At 37.3% G+C, this 16,241-nt stretch overlaps 1 protein-coding gene across 1 annotated transcript in view; it reads right to left on the reverse strand.

Moving 5' to 3' along the window:
- The window catches only part of cdh7a (cadherin 7a), a 50,756-nt gene that overhangs the window by 20,500 nt on the left and 14,015 nt on the right, over window positions 1-16,241 (reverse strand). The window contains exons 3-8 of the mRNA XM_039677642.2: window positions 9,961-10,255; window positions 6,960-7,079; window positions 5,810-5,977; window positions 5,133-5,320; window positions 2,558-2,811; window positions 1,019-1,155 (exon numbers count right to left, since the gene is read on the reverse strand). Of these exons, the coding sequence (XP_039533576.1) occupies window positions 1,019-1,155; window positions 2,558-2,811; window positions 5,133-5,320; window positions 5,810-5,977; window positions 6,960-7,079; window positions 9,961-10,255 (1,162 nt within the window). The remainder of the gene's footprint in view (window positions 1-1,018; window positions 1,156-2,557; window positions 2,812-5,132; window positions 5,321-5,809; window positions 5,978-6,959; window positions 7,080-9,960; window positions 10,256-16,241) is intronic.

Raw genomic sequence — 16,241 nt, forward strand, 5'->3', positions numbered from 1 at the left:
CATTGCCTAGTGACAAAGGTCTTCAAGGCAAACTTTTGGTAGCTAGCAAGCCTCTGTCTCATTCTTACAGACAAATAGAAGTGGACATTTCAATCTTCTCTGCCAAAACCCATTTCAGAGACAGTGGATGCCTCTGACAATGACTGATTGTCTATGAGGGTGAACCAGCAAACTTTGGTTAAGTGTGTCCACATTTATGGATATGGGTTAAAAATGTAACCACATGATGGATATTACTCCCCTCCATCACTCAAGTCAATATGGTTATGGCTGTCTGTGCGAAGACTACAGGGGATCTGAGAAAACAGATGCACTTGAGTGAAGGTCACGGTGAAAATCAGCATCAAGAGAGGGAGAGGAAGCTGCAGTTCTGCCCATCGGCTACAATCAGGACAAGACTCGATCAAGCTACACGGATTCTGGAGGTGCCAATGGACAGCGGTCAACTCAGTGGTGCAGCATCTGTTCCCATCCTGGCCAGAGCGCACTCGCATAGATTAAATGCTTCTGGTATATGTGCTGTGCGGCAAGACAGAGAGACGCGACACGCAAAAAGGATATGGTTGGACAAATTGATCACTCCAGAGCAGTGCTAACTGTTAGCCGAGGCAGCCTTGGGATAATGATATTCATTGTGAAATTTAAGGCATTCATTTTATGAAGGATTTCATCCTAATAGAATTTAGGATTGCAAAAAACACAACTGCACAACAATTCACCATTCAAACAGAAAGGAAAGCGAGTAGGGTATCTTTCAATAAAACGTTTAGAAGAGCTCAATTATGAAGGACAAATCGAGCAGTAGCCTTTTCTGTAATTGACATACATTGTTCGATAATAAAAAGGAGCGCCGTAACACATAAATAAATCAGGCCTCATTCACAGATCATATTTTGTGTTCCATTCTTTATACTTTAAAGATAACTACTTTCATTGTAACCACAAATTTGCAGAAGACCTTCAAACCATAACAGTAAGTTAGCTCCATAATTGCACAAATTAATTTGAGGTTACTTACAGCTTTCAGTAGCCAGGATGGTGATGTTATGTACAGCATTGGCTTCTCTGTCTAATGGTTTAGCTGTGCTGATGACTCCTGTTGATGACTCAATGTTGAAAAATCGCTCCAAGTCTGTGTTTCTGTCAATTGAATACCTGGGGAAAAAAAAGTTTTAATGAATTTCAAGCTTTGACTTTTAAATGAATTCTATAGATATGCCCTTTAGCCATAGCTACAAGCCCAAGCAGCAATCATTATTTTCACTGGCTCTTAGGCACAGAACTACTTAATTATGAGCGTTTATCTTTTAGCACAAAACAACTGAGCCCCACAACTCATTTATAGTCAACATTTGCATCCACTCCCACATAAACAAAATATTTTAATTTTACAATAATGACACTAATGACTTGCATATGTGTGGTCTTTGGCCTCTTTTACAATAACGTATTTATGTGATTGACTTAGATATCGTATAGCACCCAACCTTATTTAAAGACAAACTATGTCAACTTCAATGCATTTCTGTTATTCACATGCAACGATGTGGATAGTATTATGTACCTTATCATTAAAAAGGGTCAGTAAGATTTCATTTTTTAAAAATAAATTCATCCCTTTATCCCCAAGGACGTTCTAAATGGATCAAATGTGACAGCAATGATACTTGGCAAAATATTTATATTTCGAGTAAATGCTCTTCTATAAACGTTCTAGTTTCTAAGAATCCTGAAAAAATGCATCATGTTTTTTTATCAAAAAATTAAAGCTACAATATGTACGTTTTTTCGCCGCTAGGGGTCGCTAACCTCTTAAAAATAACAAAGGCGTACTGTAGGTTGATGACGCAAAGCATTAAGGGGAAATATGGATCTGGTTGTCATGCTGATGGATCTAATAATGTTTATGGATGAGTGAATACATTGATGACTGTGGTATGAAGCAGGGCGCGATTGATTGCTAATGAGAGACAGATAGCAGTGCCACATGCAAATCCCACGAATATAAAGGATTAAGGATTAATTAATTCTACAAACTACAGACAAGTGCTTTATTACTACTCACACAGGTCAGTTTATAAGATGAATGAAACTTTTGAGGTAACGCAGCGTTATTTCACTTGATCTAACAGTTACGCTATCACACTAAACTGCATTTGAGCGTGCAACAACAGCGTAAGCGTGCCGATACCGATATCAATTTTCTCACGATTTACAAATTAGTTGGAAACATTTGGGATATTGTAAGTAATCAACTAAACAAAATATATAACATTGGCCTGGTGGTTTTTGTATATTTTACGGCATTTTTGCATAAGCCATTTTGCACAGGTTTGTGTGATCAAACCTGAGATGATGAGACAAATTACACTGCAAGAGTTGAATAAAATCCAGCTAAAGACAATCTAGATATTATCTAAATACGAAAATCAGGTCTTTTGTTTTTATTAGGCTTTAAGCGTTAATAAAACGCTGTAGTCATTTTCAAGATTTAATCTTGCCTTCATAAAACCAGTATCGCTACGGTGTGAAGTAATTCCATGAGGCCATGCCTTACCTGATGGGACTATTGGTGGAGTCCGGGTCCAGTGCAGAGACGGTCCCTATGATGGTTCCCACTTTAGCAGCTTCAGAGACAACCATTTTACTGAGTGGAGAGGAGAAGATAGGAGGCTCATCTACATTCTCCACAGTCAGCCTCACCATCGCCGTATCACTGAACGGTCCTTGAGACAAGAACCGTGGGTCTATGTTCCTGTTGGATGCCTCAATTTTCAGAGTGTAGCTTGACTTTGTTTCAAAGTCAAGATTCTGAGGTAAAGAGCACAAAAGGAGGGAGGGAGAGAGGGGGGAAGTGTTGAAGAGATAGTTTTGAAATTATAAACAAGGACAGAGAATATGTGGTGGTAAGGATCCAGGCGAGTCAAAAACAGAGTTCAGATTTAAAATCTAGCCATGTGATGTGTGTACATATATAATGCATCCAAGAACCCTTGATCCTCTCCTTTTAGCTCTCATATTTCATTTAAGTATTGCTATCGATTGACAGGACAGAAAAGAACAGTGTCAAAGCAGTACATTGATTTTAAGACAGAGATACATGATGCCGAAAATGTCTTGTGGAATACTTTCTTATATAGTCGTTTATCACTCCTGTCTGCTGTAATATGCAACGCATTGAAAACTACCTTCCGTGCCTCCTCCATATCACTGACAATACATAACTTCCCTAAGGGTGCAACAAAGCCAAATCCCAGACTTGTGAACGTTTAAATGCAGCTTTAAAATGAGAAGTCAGAGTCAGTTTATTGTCAATTCTATCCTACACAGTTTCCCTGGAAACCACAGTGCAAATATATAAAATACTGTACAACATACAGAGTTGGAAACTAAAGATTTCAGAAATCTTTGTATTCATGTTGGCTGTATACTTTTTGAAAAACTTTTTCTACAAATATTTCAATATAATTTCTCTGTGTAAATGTCAAGAGGTGTAACCAGGTAAAAAGTAATTAAATATTTTCCATACAGCTGGAGTGTACAAATCTAGTCCCCGAATTCCCCAAAATTTGCTTAATTCAAAGTAAAATAATATAAAACCTTGAAAAAATTCATTTGAAGTTATCATAAAAAATATTAAACGTTTTCTTGGGATTTTGGAATTTATCAATATTATATATTTAATTCAATCGTAATATTATGAAACAGAACAGATTAATACTAAGGCATATTTTTTAAAGAAACAACAATACATTTTTATGCCAAACTCCAATTGTCTCCATACCCCAAGCATTACACTCTCTAGACAGATTTTTTTCTTTATGCCCCACCAAAAAATATCAAATGTAATGTAATTTAGAAATTGAAAACATATTTATACTAGAAATATTTGCAAACGATCTAAAATATAGATTGTTATATTCAAAATAAATTTGCGTCACGTCATTGACCCATATAAAAATATATACAATATAATGTATGATAGAAGCAAAACACATTACAAGATATGGTTGCAAAAAAAAAAAAAAAAAAAAAAAAAAAAACCCTGTTTGAGTTTTTATTTCTTTAACATATTATAGTAAACAAGCAAGTTGAGGAGCATGATCGCCTTTGGGAAGACACTGTTCACGGGTACAGTGGTTCAGGAGCGTATGGCTCCCGAGGCTTTTCTCTGAATGAATAAGGGCAAAAAAGTATTGTCCTTCATGCTGTTACTGACTTTCTTTAGACACTGCTTGGGGGAAGTAACATGCTGAGCAGCCTGCACTGTAGGGGCTTCCAGTGAGAGGAAGAGCAGTTTCCAAACACTGTTGATTTCCTGAAGTCAACAATTATCTCTTTTGTCTTGTTGACATTAAGAGATGGTTGTTGACTCCTCAACATTTTTCTAAGTCTCTCATCTCCTCTCTGCATGATATCTCATCATTGTTATTGATGAGCCCAAGCACTGCGATGTCATCTCTAAAGTTGATGATATGGTTGCTGGGGTGCCTGGCAACCAGGCTTAGAGTCAACAGCGAGAACAATAGAGGGCTGAGGACATGTCCCTGGGGGACACCAGTAGCCAGGGTGACAATTTGTGAGGTCTGGTCATGGACCCTTACTGCCTGCGGTCTGTTTTTCAGGAAATCTAAATTGCAATGCTTAGTTGTAAAAGCAAAAGGCCTGCTATTCAGTATCTTTTAACCCAAAATGTTGAAAAAAGAATTCAAGTAAAAAAAAACAACAACAACAATGAATTCTAACATAAGGGTTATTCATAATGGATAGTTTTGCCCTTAAGCAAAACATTAGAAGTCAAGTGTAGGTGGGTTGGAGGTCTTGACCAGCAACCAGCAATAAGGGTCATGACCAGCTGCTAAAAGCATTTCATTATTATTGATGTGAGAGTAACAGGATGCTAACCATTAATTCTTCAGCACTTCTAGTAAATTACTTTATCCGGAATTAGTGTCTGTATGCGTAGCCTCGGATTAACCCCTGACAGTAACTGAAGATACAAACTCTTTACATCTAGCACAGTTTCTCATCGCACTCCCTTCACCGGCATAAAAATGTATTGCCTTTCCTTATTTGCCTTCATAGCAATGGGGCTGAACGTACATATAAGGTTTGGGCTGTCTATGGCCTACCTTCTGCAGAGTTATGACTCCTTCTTGGGTATCTTTGTCTGGTGCGACCCTGAACACCCCAAGGCCGTCGCCCTCTATAATTCTGTAGTCCATCTCAGCGCTTGGTCCGATGTCAGAATCCAAGGCTTTTATCTTGGCCACCACTGACGCCACAGGCAGGGATTCAGGCACAGCAAACTGATAGGATTCTGCAAAAGAGACCCGACAAACACACACACCCGCACACAGAGGTTATTGATGATGCTATTTCTCTTTTTTCCTTCCTTATCACCCAGCTGTTAGGGCCGGGTCTGAGCTAATAATGTATCCCTCTGCTCCGTAGCAGGTAAGCCACTCTATAGATATAGAAAGCACGAGGATAGTCTGAGCTCTACACTTTCCCGGACACATAATGATGGTGGTTAAGGCGGTGTGCAGCTAAAAATAGGGCCAGAAAGGACTATGACAATAATCTAAAAAATCCTCTATTATAAAAGAAGATTGTTCAGTTCTATTCAGAAGATCATCTACCTGATAATTACACAGCAACTACCGCGAGCGCTTGATCTCTATAATACAAGATCAGCCTGAGTTATTAAACATCTCAGATTGCACTCATGCAATTTAAATGGAGACACAGCATGCGATAATGATGGATCATGTCCACGTTTGCTTTATAGTCGGCAATAGAATCATACTCCGTGAAAAGCGGGGCGGGTTGTCGTTAACGTCCGTCAGCGTGACCGTCACCGACGTGGTGCCTGAGAGTCCACCCATTTGGCCAACCATGTCTTTGGCTTGGATTACCAAAAGATACTGGTCCCGTGCTTCTCGATCCATGTTGGGCAGAGCTGTCCTCACAATGCCTGCACAGAAAAGTTTGAACTGTTTTACTGCTGCCTGCCTAGTGTTGATTAAAATGTAAGAAATATGGGGGGTGTTGATGCATGAGATGTACTGTGTAATGATAACATCCTTCTGGCCTGAAAGAGCTGTGAAAAAGCATCTAGATTACAATATGGATCACTTCCCTTCTGTATTATAGGGATATGGAGTGTGCATCAATTAAAATAGGATTACCATTTAGTAATCTAAACAGTAAGGACCTTTTTCAGATTTGTTAGGCCATATCATAATGGATCTCTCATCAATGAGTCAAGTTCACTGAAGCCATTGCAGGACTGTAAATCAATTTCCTCTCCAAGTCATTGTTAGTTTTGGAATTATTCCTTGGCACACCGAGAGTGATTAAATGGTACCTACTTCCTTTTTTGCACACAGAAAGCTACGATAAATCCTCATCAATAACCGCTGCTATTTGCTATATCTAGCTTCATTTTCCCCCGCATGTTGTGGCGACGTCTCTAAAATTTGCTGTATACTTTAAAAGACAAGGGAGAAAAAGTTTAATCAAGGTTTGTAATTTACCCAGTTGATTGAGTCCATATGTGGAAATGACCTCAGTTACAGCTAGAGTGCTGATTACATTAAGGATTTCATTCCCTGTAATCAGTTGCTAATGTGCGGCAGTAACTTCATCGCAAGTACCATCAACTTTTTCTGTCTTTAAGTGAGTCAATCAAAATAGCAGTCTCCAGACGTTTCCATATTTCCATTACAGGAATTGGTGGTTACCATGTCAATGCCTTGAGAAGAATTCTTGCTCAAGTTAACTTTTTTTTTTATTATTAATCTGATTTAAAAGGTACACTGCTTCAAAAGGTTTAGCTAAAGAGATCGACGTGTGAGAATCATGTTGCTGGATAAGCTTTAAATCTTTGAATTTTAGTGTCTGAATATTTTACTCACGACATTGCAAAGAAATAAACATTTGTAAATTCTGCATACCTGTTTTTGGTTCCACTGAGAAATAGGGTTGTCCCTCAAGGATGCTGTACACAACTCTGGCACTGTTTCCATATGTGGGATCATCTGCGTCAGTTGCCTTAACCTCAACCACAGACGTGCCTGGAAAAAATCATCCACCTAATTTGGTCAAAATGTTACCAGACATACACTGGATTCATAAGCATTGGGCCTCACTTGATTACAAAACTGAAATCTGATGCAGCCTATCACAGAAACATGAACGAGCTCAAGTAAACCTATAAAGAAACATTAGGATGTAGATTGTCCATTGTTCTGATCCAGCAAGTCTTTTATACTCAGCAAGGTTGCATTTATTTGTAAAAAAAAAAAAAAAAACATTTTAATATATTTATTCTTGCAAAACTGAATTTTCATGAATTCAGTTTTCGTTGTTAAATGATTCTTCAAAAATCATTCTAATATGCCAAAGAAACATTTCTGATTATTATCAATGTTAAAAACAATTGTGCTGCTTAATATTTTTGTGGAAAGCCAGCCCATTCTCACCCCCAAGGCGTCACTTAACTGACGCCTTGGGAAGCATTTGGACATGCTTCAATATCTGACGCTTTAGGCGCCCAGTTAGATGACGCCGTAGGATCGCGTCATGTAAGTGACGCTAAAGGGCGCCTAAAACGTCAAATATTGAAGCATGGTCAAAGGTGACGCCTTGGGGTGAGAATGTGTTGGGAAAGCATGATCATATTTATTCCAGGATTTGATAAATAAAAAGTTAAAAAGTTTAAAAGAACAACATTTATCTGAAATAGAAATATTCTGTAACATTATAAAAATATATATTTTGATTAAAAGAAAAGTACAAATTTGTTTTAACAACAACACACACACACACACACACAAACAAAAAACAAACAAAACAAAAAAAAAAAACGAAATCTTACTGATCCCAAAGTTCTGACTGGATTTGTATTTTGAGATAGTAAAAAAACGAAATAAAAACAAAAATGCTGAGTGTCAAATTTTTTCAGTTGTGCATTTAAAAAGTCTTGTTCGTTCATCCCTGAGCCATCTGATACGCTGTCAGTTCCAGAAACGAGGCATTTGCTTCAAAACACATCCATGAAGTTCATTAGAGCATTTTGTAATCACATTTGATATGGCTTCCCCAGTGACAACTTTCATTTCCATTGTATGCCAATTTCCCCAGAAATCACGATTATGTTTTATTGAACACATGGGATAGAAATACTGCATTATTCCTAAATTACTTTTCTGATTGTTTGCATAAATTTACAAAGAAACTCGGACAGAAACATATATTGCGTGGCTTCATTATTTTTTTTTTCATTCTTGTGCCCGTCTAGATTACAGAGTAGTGAGCTTGTGATGCCATGCATCCTTGCAAAACAAGAACTTAAAGCACAAATCTGTATGTGGCCTTCACTTGCCTTCCCTTATCTTATCATGACTTTGTGTTTTGTTTGTCTTTTTTTGCACAATGACATCCACAGCATAATACAAGTTATGGGTTTGTAAGGTTTTACAGGTTTTTTTATTTTTTTTAAGAAAAACCAAGAGTGCTATTATTTGAAATACATCAAAAACATTACGATTGTGAAATATTAGTATATTTTAATATATTTTAAAATAAAATGTATTCCTGAGATGACAAAGCTGAATTTTCAGGATCATTAACCCAGTCTACAGTGTCAAATGATCCTTCAGAAATCATTTTAATATGCTGATTTGGTGCTCAAAAATCATTTCTTATCAATATTGAATACAGATGGTCTGCTTAATAGTTTTGTGGAAATCGTGATGCAGGATTAGAAAGATTATTTAACAGCATATTATTTGAAAAATACTGTTACATATACAGAATATTAAAGTCTTTACTGTTATTTTTGATCAATCCAATGGGCTACATCACGTGCTGCAGAATAAAAGTGTTCATTTCTTTCAGAATTATTAAACGTGAAATACTTCAGATAGTACTATTACTTATCCAGTTCTACTAGACCACAAAGGGAATTTTAGTGCTGTTTTACAGATATTTCCCAGATTTTTTTTATTTAAACTATAAAATGGCTAATGGAAAGTGCCAGGCCCTCATTTGAGCACAATTTACAGGCCCACTCCAAACTGCGGTGTTCCTCAGAATACGCAGATTAGTCTTAAATGCGTTTGCTTGTAAAAAACTAGAGCAGACATTTGGGGACAGGCCCAGATGTTGTCATATTGGTAACCTAAGCATCTGGAGGCACAGCTGAGTGTAAAAAAAAAAAAACAGCACCATGGCAACACTTCACCTCAGGGACCAAGGCCAAATGAGTGTTACTCTTTATAAGATGGTGCGATGTGATTTAGTCGGTTGTAGGTAACCTTGTACCTCTGCAAAATCACTTTAGGCGCTTTAGATTCAACAGGCTGATACATTTATAGCCAGTTAAGGACATGGCATATGGTCAGCCCTTAAACACACATCATTCCGAAACCGTTATGTGTGAAAGTGATTGGATGGGAGTATAAAGGCATATGTTGTGACTTTCCATTTGGTCTCATGCTGACGTCTGGCGTGAGCGAGAGGGTGCCTGGGTTAGGTTGCGGTCTTCTGACTTGTGTAAAAAAAACAGAAATCTCCTGTTTCTTAATTACCAAATTAAATTAATCATTTTCTTGTTAATCAAATCCATTCATCACCGGTTGACTGCTAATGAATTTAAATGGATCTATAAAGCAGTCATTGAGGACAAGGGTCGCTTGCATTCACAGAGGCTAATGGCTTTGTTCACGCAATTGGACAGACAGTGGCAGTCAGCATGTTAATTGCTCTTCTAAAAAAGCATGTCAATGTTTGCGTGATTGTCAGCTACTACGCACTGCGTGGTCAAACTGACAAACAAGTGCCCTGTACCAGGGGCATTCGTTATGTGTATCCCTGTTCTTAGGTGATCCTCAGCTAACCCAGCCTAAAGATCCTCCATCTTTAGTTTTGTATGAACAAATCCAAGGCACTTACCAACAGGAGACATTTCGGGAACTTGAGCATTGTAAGGGCCGTCCAGGAACTTGGGCTCATTGTCGTTAATATCCTGCACTTTGATAACGAACTCTGACTCTGGTTCGACTGGCAGGCTGGTGGCGCGGTCTTGGGCCTGAGCTCGCAGCGTGTAGTAGGCCTGTTCCTCTCGGTCCAGGCGCTTCGTGGCGTGTATGTCACCTGTTTTCTCATCGATGGTGAAAATGGAGGTTGCACCTTCACCTCTGAGCACGTATTTCACATTGCCCTCACCTTTGTCCACGTCAGAATGAAGCTATGATGAAAGATGAAAAGAGAAAACAGTGGATCATTATTGTAATGGTCGTCTAGTGAGCATAGTAATGAATAATGCCATTAATTCTATTTACTCATGTGGAAGTACTTCTGCAGTGGTTTAACTAATAAATGGGGTTAAACCATCTCCAGCAGAGAAGAGAAGTTATTTGAGGTCAGTCGTTCTGTCCTAAACGTTTGGTCAGATTTATGAGTGTACAATAGTTTTGCGAGAAGCAAGACAATTATACATGGTTTGTTGCTTTAAATTTACCATTGTGCTTAAATAGTGGCAACAATGCACATCCGTAATAATAAACCAATTTAATTCACAATCCAGAAATCCTCATTATGAGCCTTTTTCTCATGCCGTTAACATTATATGGAAACTGGCTTGGTATTTCTGTCACCAGCAGTGAATGATTCTATTTACTTGTTTATTTCTTGAAGACTTTATTTTGCTCCATTGGGGATTATAAGCCAAGTCCTTAGCTTTCCCTCCCTTTGCTTTTCTTTCCTATAAATCTGAAATTTGGATTTGGACTTCAAATCCGCATTTCACAATACACTGACTTTTACTGCTGAACAATACTTTAATGTACATAATCTTGCCGGTATGAAAAGATAACTTGTATGTCCCAGACATACTCAGAATGATTGTCTGTTGTGTCATAGTTGCATTTCATGGGACAAAGTAAATGAACGACTGAATTTGGGTAGAACGCATGCAGTGTCCTGTGGTGTGACATGCTATAATTCATCTAAAACCATTATTTTAATGATTTTATATTACGCATGCAGTTTATGCCCACATTTGAACTGAGTCTTTATATGGAATTGTACTTTTAATTCATTTTTCACACCACAGGACTGCATAAAGGGGGAAAAAAATCCCATCTAGTCACATCTGGTTTAGGTTGCAGTTTACTTGCCAATAATGCAGCGCTGCTCCACATATGATGTGAGTTAATCAAAAATTACAATGGCTTCAGTGCAGAAACCGAGTGTGCTAATGACATTTGAGGCTAATTAATCAAAGTAAATGTGTGTTTGGATGTCAGTGCTGGCAATTCTCCAAGGCCAACTCCAGTCTGATGACTGTTGTGTGGCTCGGCTCTGCATTGCTTTTTTCAAATGTTTATTCTGACCATAATTCACCGTGATGATGACTGCAGATCATTAGATTGTGTGTGCTCAGCTATATCGCTCCAGCTCACAAACTCATCTAAAACGATTACAATAAATGTATATCTTTTTATCTAAATAAAGCTGTCAAACATATTACCATTCTCAGAAGTTCAAAAAGTTTGTTCACTGACTTTTAGTAACGTGGTTGCTAAAAATTGTTTACTGCCTTTAAAATTTAACAAAAAACAATGCAAACACAATTTAGGCTCATTTTTGGCTCTATACGAGCACTCTTCTCTAACAGTATAGCTTATAATGTATTTTGGCTACCGTTCAAAAGTTTGGGGTATTTTTTATTATTATTGAAAATGAATGGTTTTATTTAGCAAGGCTGCATTAAATTAATCCAAGTAAAACATTTATAATGTTACAAAATATTTCTATTTTAAAATAATAGCTGTTCTTTTGATTTTTTTATTCAAAGAGTCCTGAAAAAAGTCATAAAAATGTCTAAAAGTCAAAAATCATGGTTTCCACAAAAGTCTAACACAACACAACTGTGTTGATGATAGTCATGATTAATGATAATAACAAATGTATCTTGAGCAGAAAATCTGCATGTGACAGTGAATTTCAGCTTTGGCATAACAGGAATAGCATTTTAAAATACATTAACATAGAAAGCAGTTATTGTTGTGATTTTTATTATTTTTATTTTTTAGATCAAACAAAAGCAGCCTTGGTGAACATGACAGACTCATTAAATAATAATAATAATTATATATATATATATATATATATATATATATATATATATATATATATATATATATACCCTATATAACAGACCCCAAACTTAAAAGTTTCAGGAACATACGAATAAATGAAATAATTGATGACTAATTTCTGCACTACACAGATTTTTGTCCAATCAAAATTAATTGTCCCTTACCGTAATATAAAAAGCAATCAACTTCCAAGAAGCAAATCAAGGTTCATGGCTATGACGGAACTAAAATCAATTGGCTATGTAAGAAAAAAATAAGAAGAAAACAAATCCTTCAGTATGACCTGCCCAGTCTCCCTGTTTCAAAAGGAAATACGGCAACACAGGGAATATAAACAAGAAGACTTAAAACAATACTGGAATATCTGTGCCAAGTATTTCAATCAATATAATCAGCTCATATGTATGTTTGTTTGTTTGTTTGTGAGTGTGTGTGTGTGTGTATGAGAAGAAATGTCTGGTCGAATCTCTCGACCAGAAAGATATAGAGAACCAAGGAGCGACAAAAGGTGCACATTAATGGGCTGCTGAGAACAAGAACAAGAAGTTAAAACATGAACGAAAGGAAAGAAAAACTGAGCCTGAGGAAGAAAACTATACTGGAGGAAGCCAGTTAGGATGGCAAAGTCTTGGGATGAGTGCTCACCTTTTCTCTCTCAGCCTTTAGTAAGACCTGCCAGCAATCTCACCACCCCTAACGAACTATCCGGCTGAGTCATGTCATGTCTGACTCTGTAAATCAGCAATGTGGGTTGTTGTTGACGTGGATGATAGCACAACGTAACGTTTCCTTCATCTGGACCGGGACCAGTCTCATGCTGCCAACGCATTCCACCACAATAAAGAAGATAAATGAAGAGTGTCATTACATCCCTGTCATCTGTCTCTGGCAAACCAGCAAGCCCAATTACGTTGTGAGATTACAAACGCTGTTTTACACACAGCTAATTTATGTTCATCTGTCTCCTCCTTGGATCCTGCAGGGGTGCCCTTAATATGATGCTCCCTCTCTTAGCCACTCTCACTCCCTCCAAATACAGAAAGATTATGGATGTGGCAAATGTGGAAGTGTCTTGCCTGCCAGCACGAATCAGTTACTTTCCTCACCATCTCACATAATGAGTGACTTTCAATCTGAAACGAACTTCATAATAAATAACACAATTGATATGGGTGTTGTTGCTGGAGTGATCGGCACTGGCGAGGCGTTCACTCTGATTTAGTGTAATTTCTTCATAGCGATTCAGAAGCTGCGTCTAAAATTGCACAGCAAGATATATTACAGATGGTGCCTCCGTTAATTAACTATCTACCCATTAACCGATCTACTCAATCAAAGCAATGGACATGCCTCTTGTCTGAGAATTAAGTACTGCAGAATAAGTTTCAAGAAATAGATGTGTAGAAATTGCTTATTTCACAAAGGACAATTAGGATGATACTGTATGTTTATATTATTACAAAAAAAAAATGTCTGCTTCAAATTAAAGTGGCAAAAAATATCAAACTTGAGCAGCAAATGAGCAAGTTTGAATGTTTATCTGCAGCCGGCAGCGTCGGTTTTCCTTTTTGAATGACAAATATAGACTAATATGTCAGCAGAAATAGACAGTTGGCTCATTACACGCAGGCGCAGAATGCACATTCTAGCTGACAGTCGCCTGTAGTTCTCTCGGTGTGTTCAAGTGCAGCATTTCACCCCGATGAGAGGCGACAACACAGTCGGCTTTAATCGGCCCTAGTTCGTCGGCGTCGGCCTGGTGTGTTCCAGGCTTAAGAGAGTTGGGCAACTTAATTTGTAGCAGAACCAGTAGGACCTCTGACAACTTAATTGCAAGGCAAAAGTTCACAAAATGCAAACATTTATTCCCAGTCAGGAGCCCTGTTTATGTATACCTTGCATGTGCCTGTTCACCTTTATTATAGTGTAAAGCATTTCTCATCGCTTCTTGTCTCAGAATAACAGCTCGCATCCTTTGCACGTCTTGGCAGACAAATGCAAGTGCTGTGCCGTTTTTTGTGCTTAAAGTTTTGATGGTAAATCCAAGGTGACAAAGATATGAATAAAACAGGGAAGTGGTCTTTTCCCATCCTGAGCCATTGCCTACTTGTAGCTACAGCTTCACCTAAACTCACAGTGGTACTCATGTTGATGACGCTTTTTGAAGAGACAAAATTAGCTCAATATGATTTTTATCTTCACTATAATAAAACCAGAATGGGACCCGATAATAAAGAAATAAACTAAAAATGAAGCATTCACCAACAAAACATTATGAGACAAAATAGATAATGCCATTTTAATGCATCTAATCAGTTAGACTTAAATCCCTTAGCTTTAGAATAGCAGTGCTAATGAAGCACAACAGCTAATTGCAATAATGCTAACCAGCAGCCATGTGGAAAACTTGTAATGTTAGATGATTCTTAAACAAACTAGATGTCGAGTCACTGTGCTAACCTCGTTGTGTGGGAGTTTCATGTTTTGTTCATCAGACTGAAACAGCACAGTCATCCTCAAAGAGCAATGCTAGTCATGCTATCAATGCAAAAATAGGCTACCCTCTCCTTTAGGAAATGACAGAAAAAATGAAGGTTGTTTGATCCAGTACTTGAAGCTAATATGACTAGAAACATGAAGAGGAAGTAGGCTTACTGTTGCGGAGTTATTTTATAATAATAATTTACCACAGGTTTGCATTCCATTGTTATACCAATGCTTAGTGTGGTGTTTACCAACTTGAATAATTTTAAATATTATTATTATTCTTACTGATTGAATTACATATGTAATTATAAGTACTGTTTAAAATAAATGCAAAGTACAAATTAAATAAAAACAATTGTATGTTAAAAGTTAATTATATAAGCTAATATAGCATATTAAAAAAAAACAAGTGGAAGATGATGAAGAGAAACAAACAAAAAAAAAACAGTAGGCTACATGCAATAAATAAAGAGTGCTTTCCGTATTTAAGAGTATCTGAATGTGATTGTTCTCTTTCTGATCTTTACTGTTATTTGATTATAACTGATGACATCATCTAGTAATCTAGTAAACTGCATTCACACTACTACTCAGATATCTTATATATCTGAAATATAAGATGTGGTTTGTCCTGTCTGTTTTGATACATACATCCTTGAGACATAAGGTTGTGTTTCCAGTACATTCATTTCGCGTCAAAAAAAAAAAAAACATTTGAGATGCAAGTACATTTAACCATGTAAACAGCTGCCTATACGAGCACTCTTCACAAAGCGCACAAGCATTTGAAATTGAAAGCAGCTTTCTGTCAGTGAGTTTAATATTTTTAAATATATGCCCACTGCATTCCAAACAACATAATTGATGCCTTCGTAGAGCATTTATTTAATAAAAATACTGGTGGGAGAGACTGCACACGTATGCTAGCGTAACAAAGTAAAACGTGTGTTTCTCACAGCGCATATCTTATGCAATGAAGCCAGCCAATATAGTCATAATTCGCTTCAACCTTTCAGAACTTTATGAAAGATTATTTTATGGATGGTTCGAGTGGTGTTCTGCGGAATTGGAAGCAAGCAGAATGCGGGTGTTCCTAAAGCACACGCAGCGTCACCGTGCATCTGGTTAAAAACTAAGCTCATAATCTATTCTGAAATTTTCAGAATCAATCCAGAATCATTGGAGAAAGAATGGCAATGTTATTTTTTTAGCCCAATGATCCCGTATCTCTTTAGCATCTCACTATTGCGCCTGTGGGAGGGGCCAAAGATGCAATGAAGTAGAAATAGGTGTTGAACTGATTCAGTAAAGGCAATCTTTCATCTCTGTCACTAGATGTGGAAGACTGAAGGCGGCAAATTTAAAATTTATACAAGATTTATACAAAAACACATACAACCAAAGACTGAAAACAGAGGAACTAAATAAACAGAGATAATAAAATCATAACAAACAGAAGTGGTGATTAGATGAGATAGTGATTAGATAGTGTCCATGACAACTGATGACTTGCGAGAACTTAAGACAAAGAAACACGTGTGACTGATGAAAACAAACTGAAAGTCCGTGAAAACAGAAACTAAG

Source organism: Pimephales promelas, chromosome 5 (assembly GCF_988280905.1).
Source record: "Pimephales promelas chromosome 5, fPimPro1.hap1.1, whole genome shotgun sequence".
Taxonomy (NCBI): domain Eukaryota; kingdom Metazoa; phylum Chordata; class Actinopteri; order Cypriniformes; family Leuciscidae; genus Pimephales; species Pimephales promelas.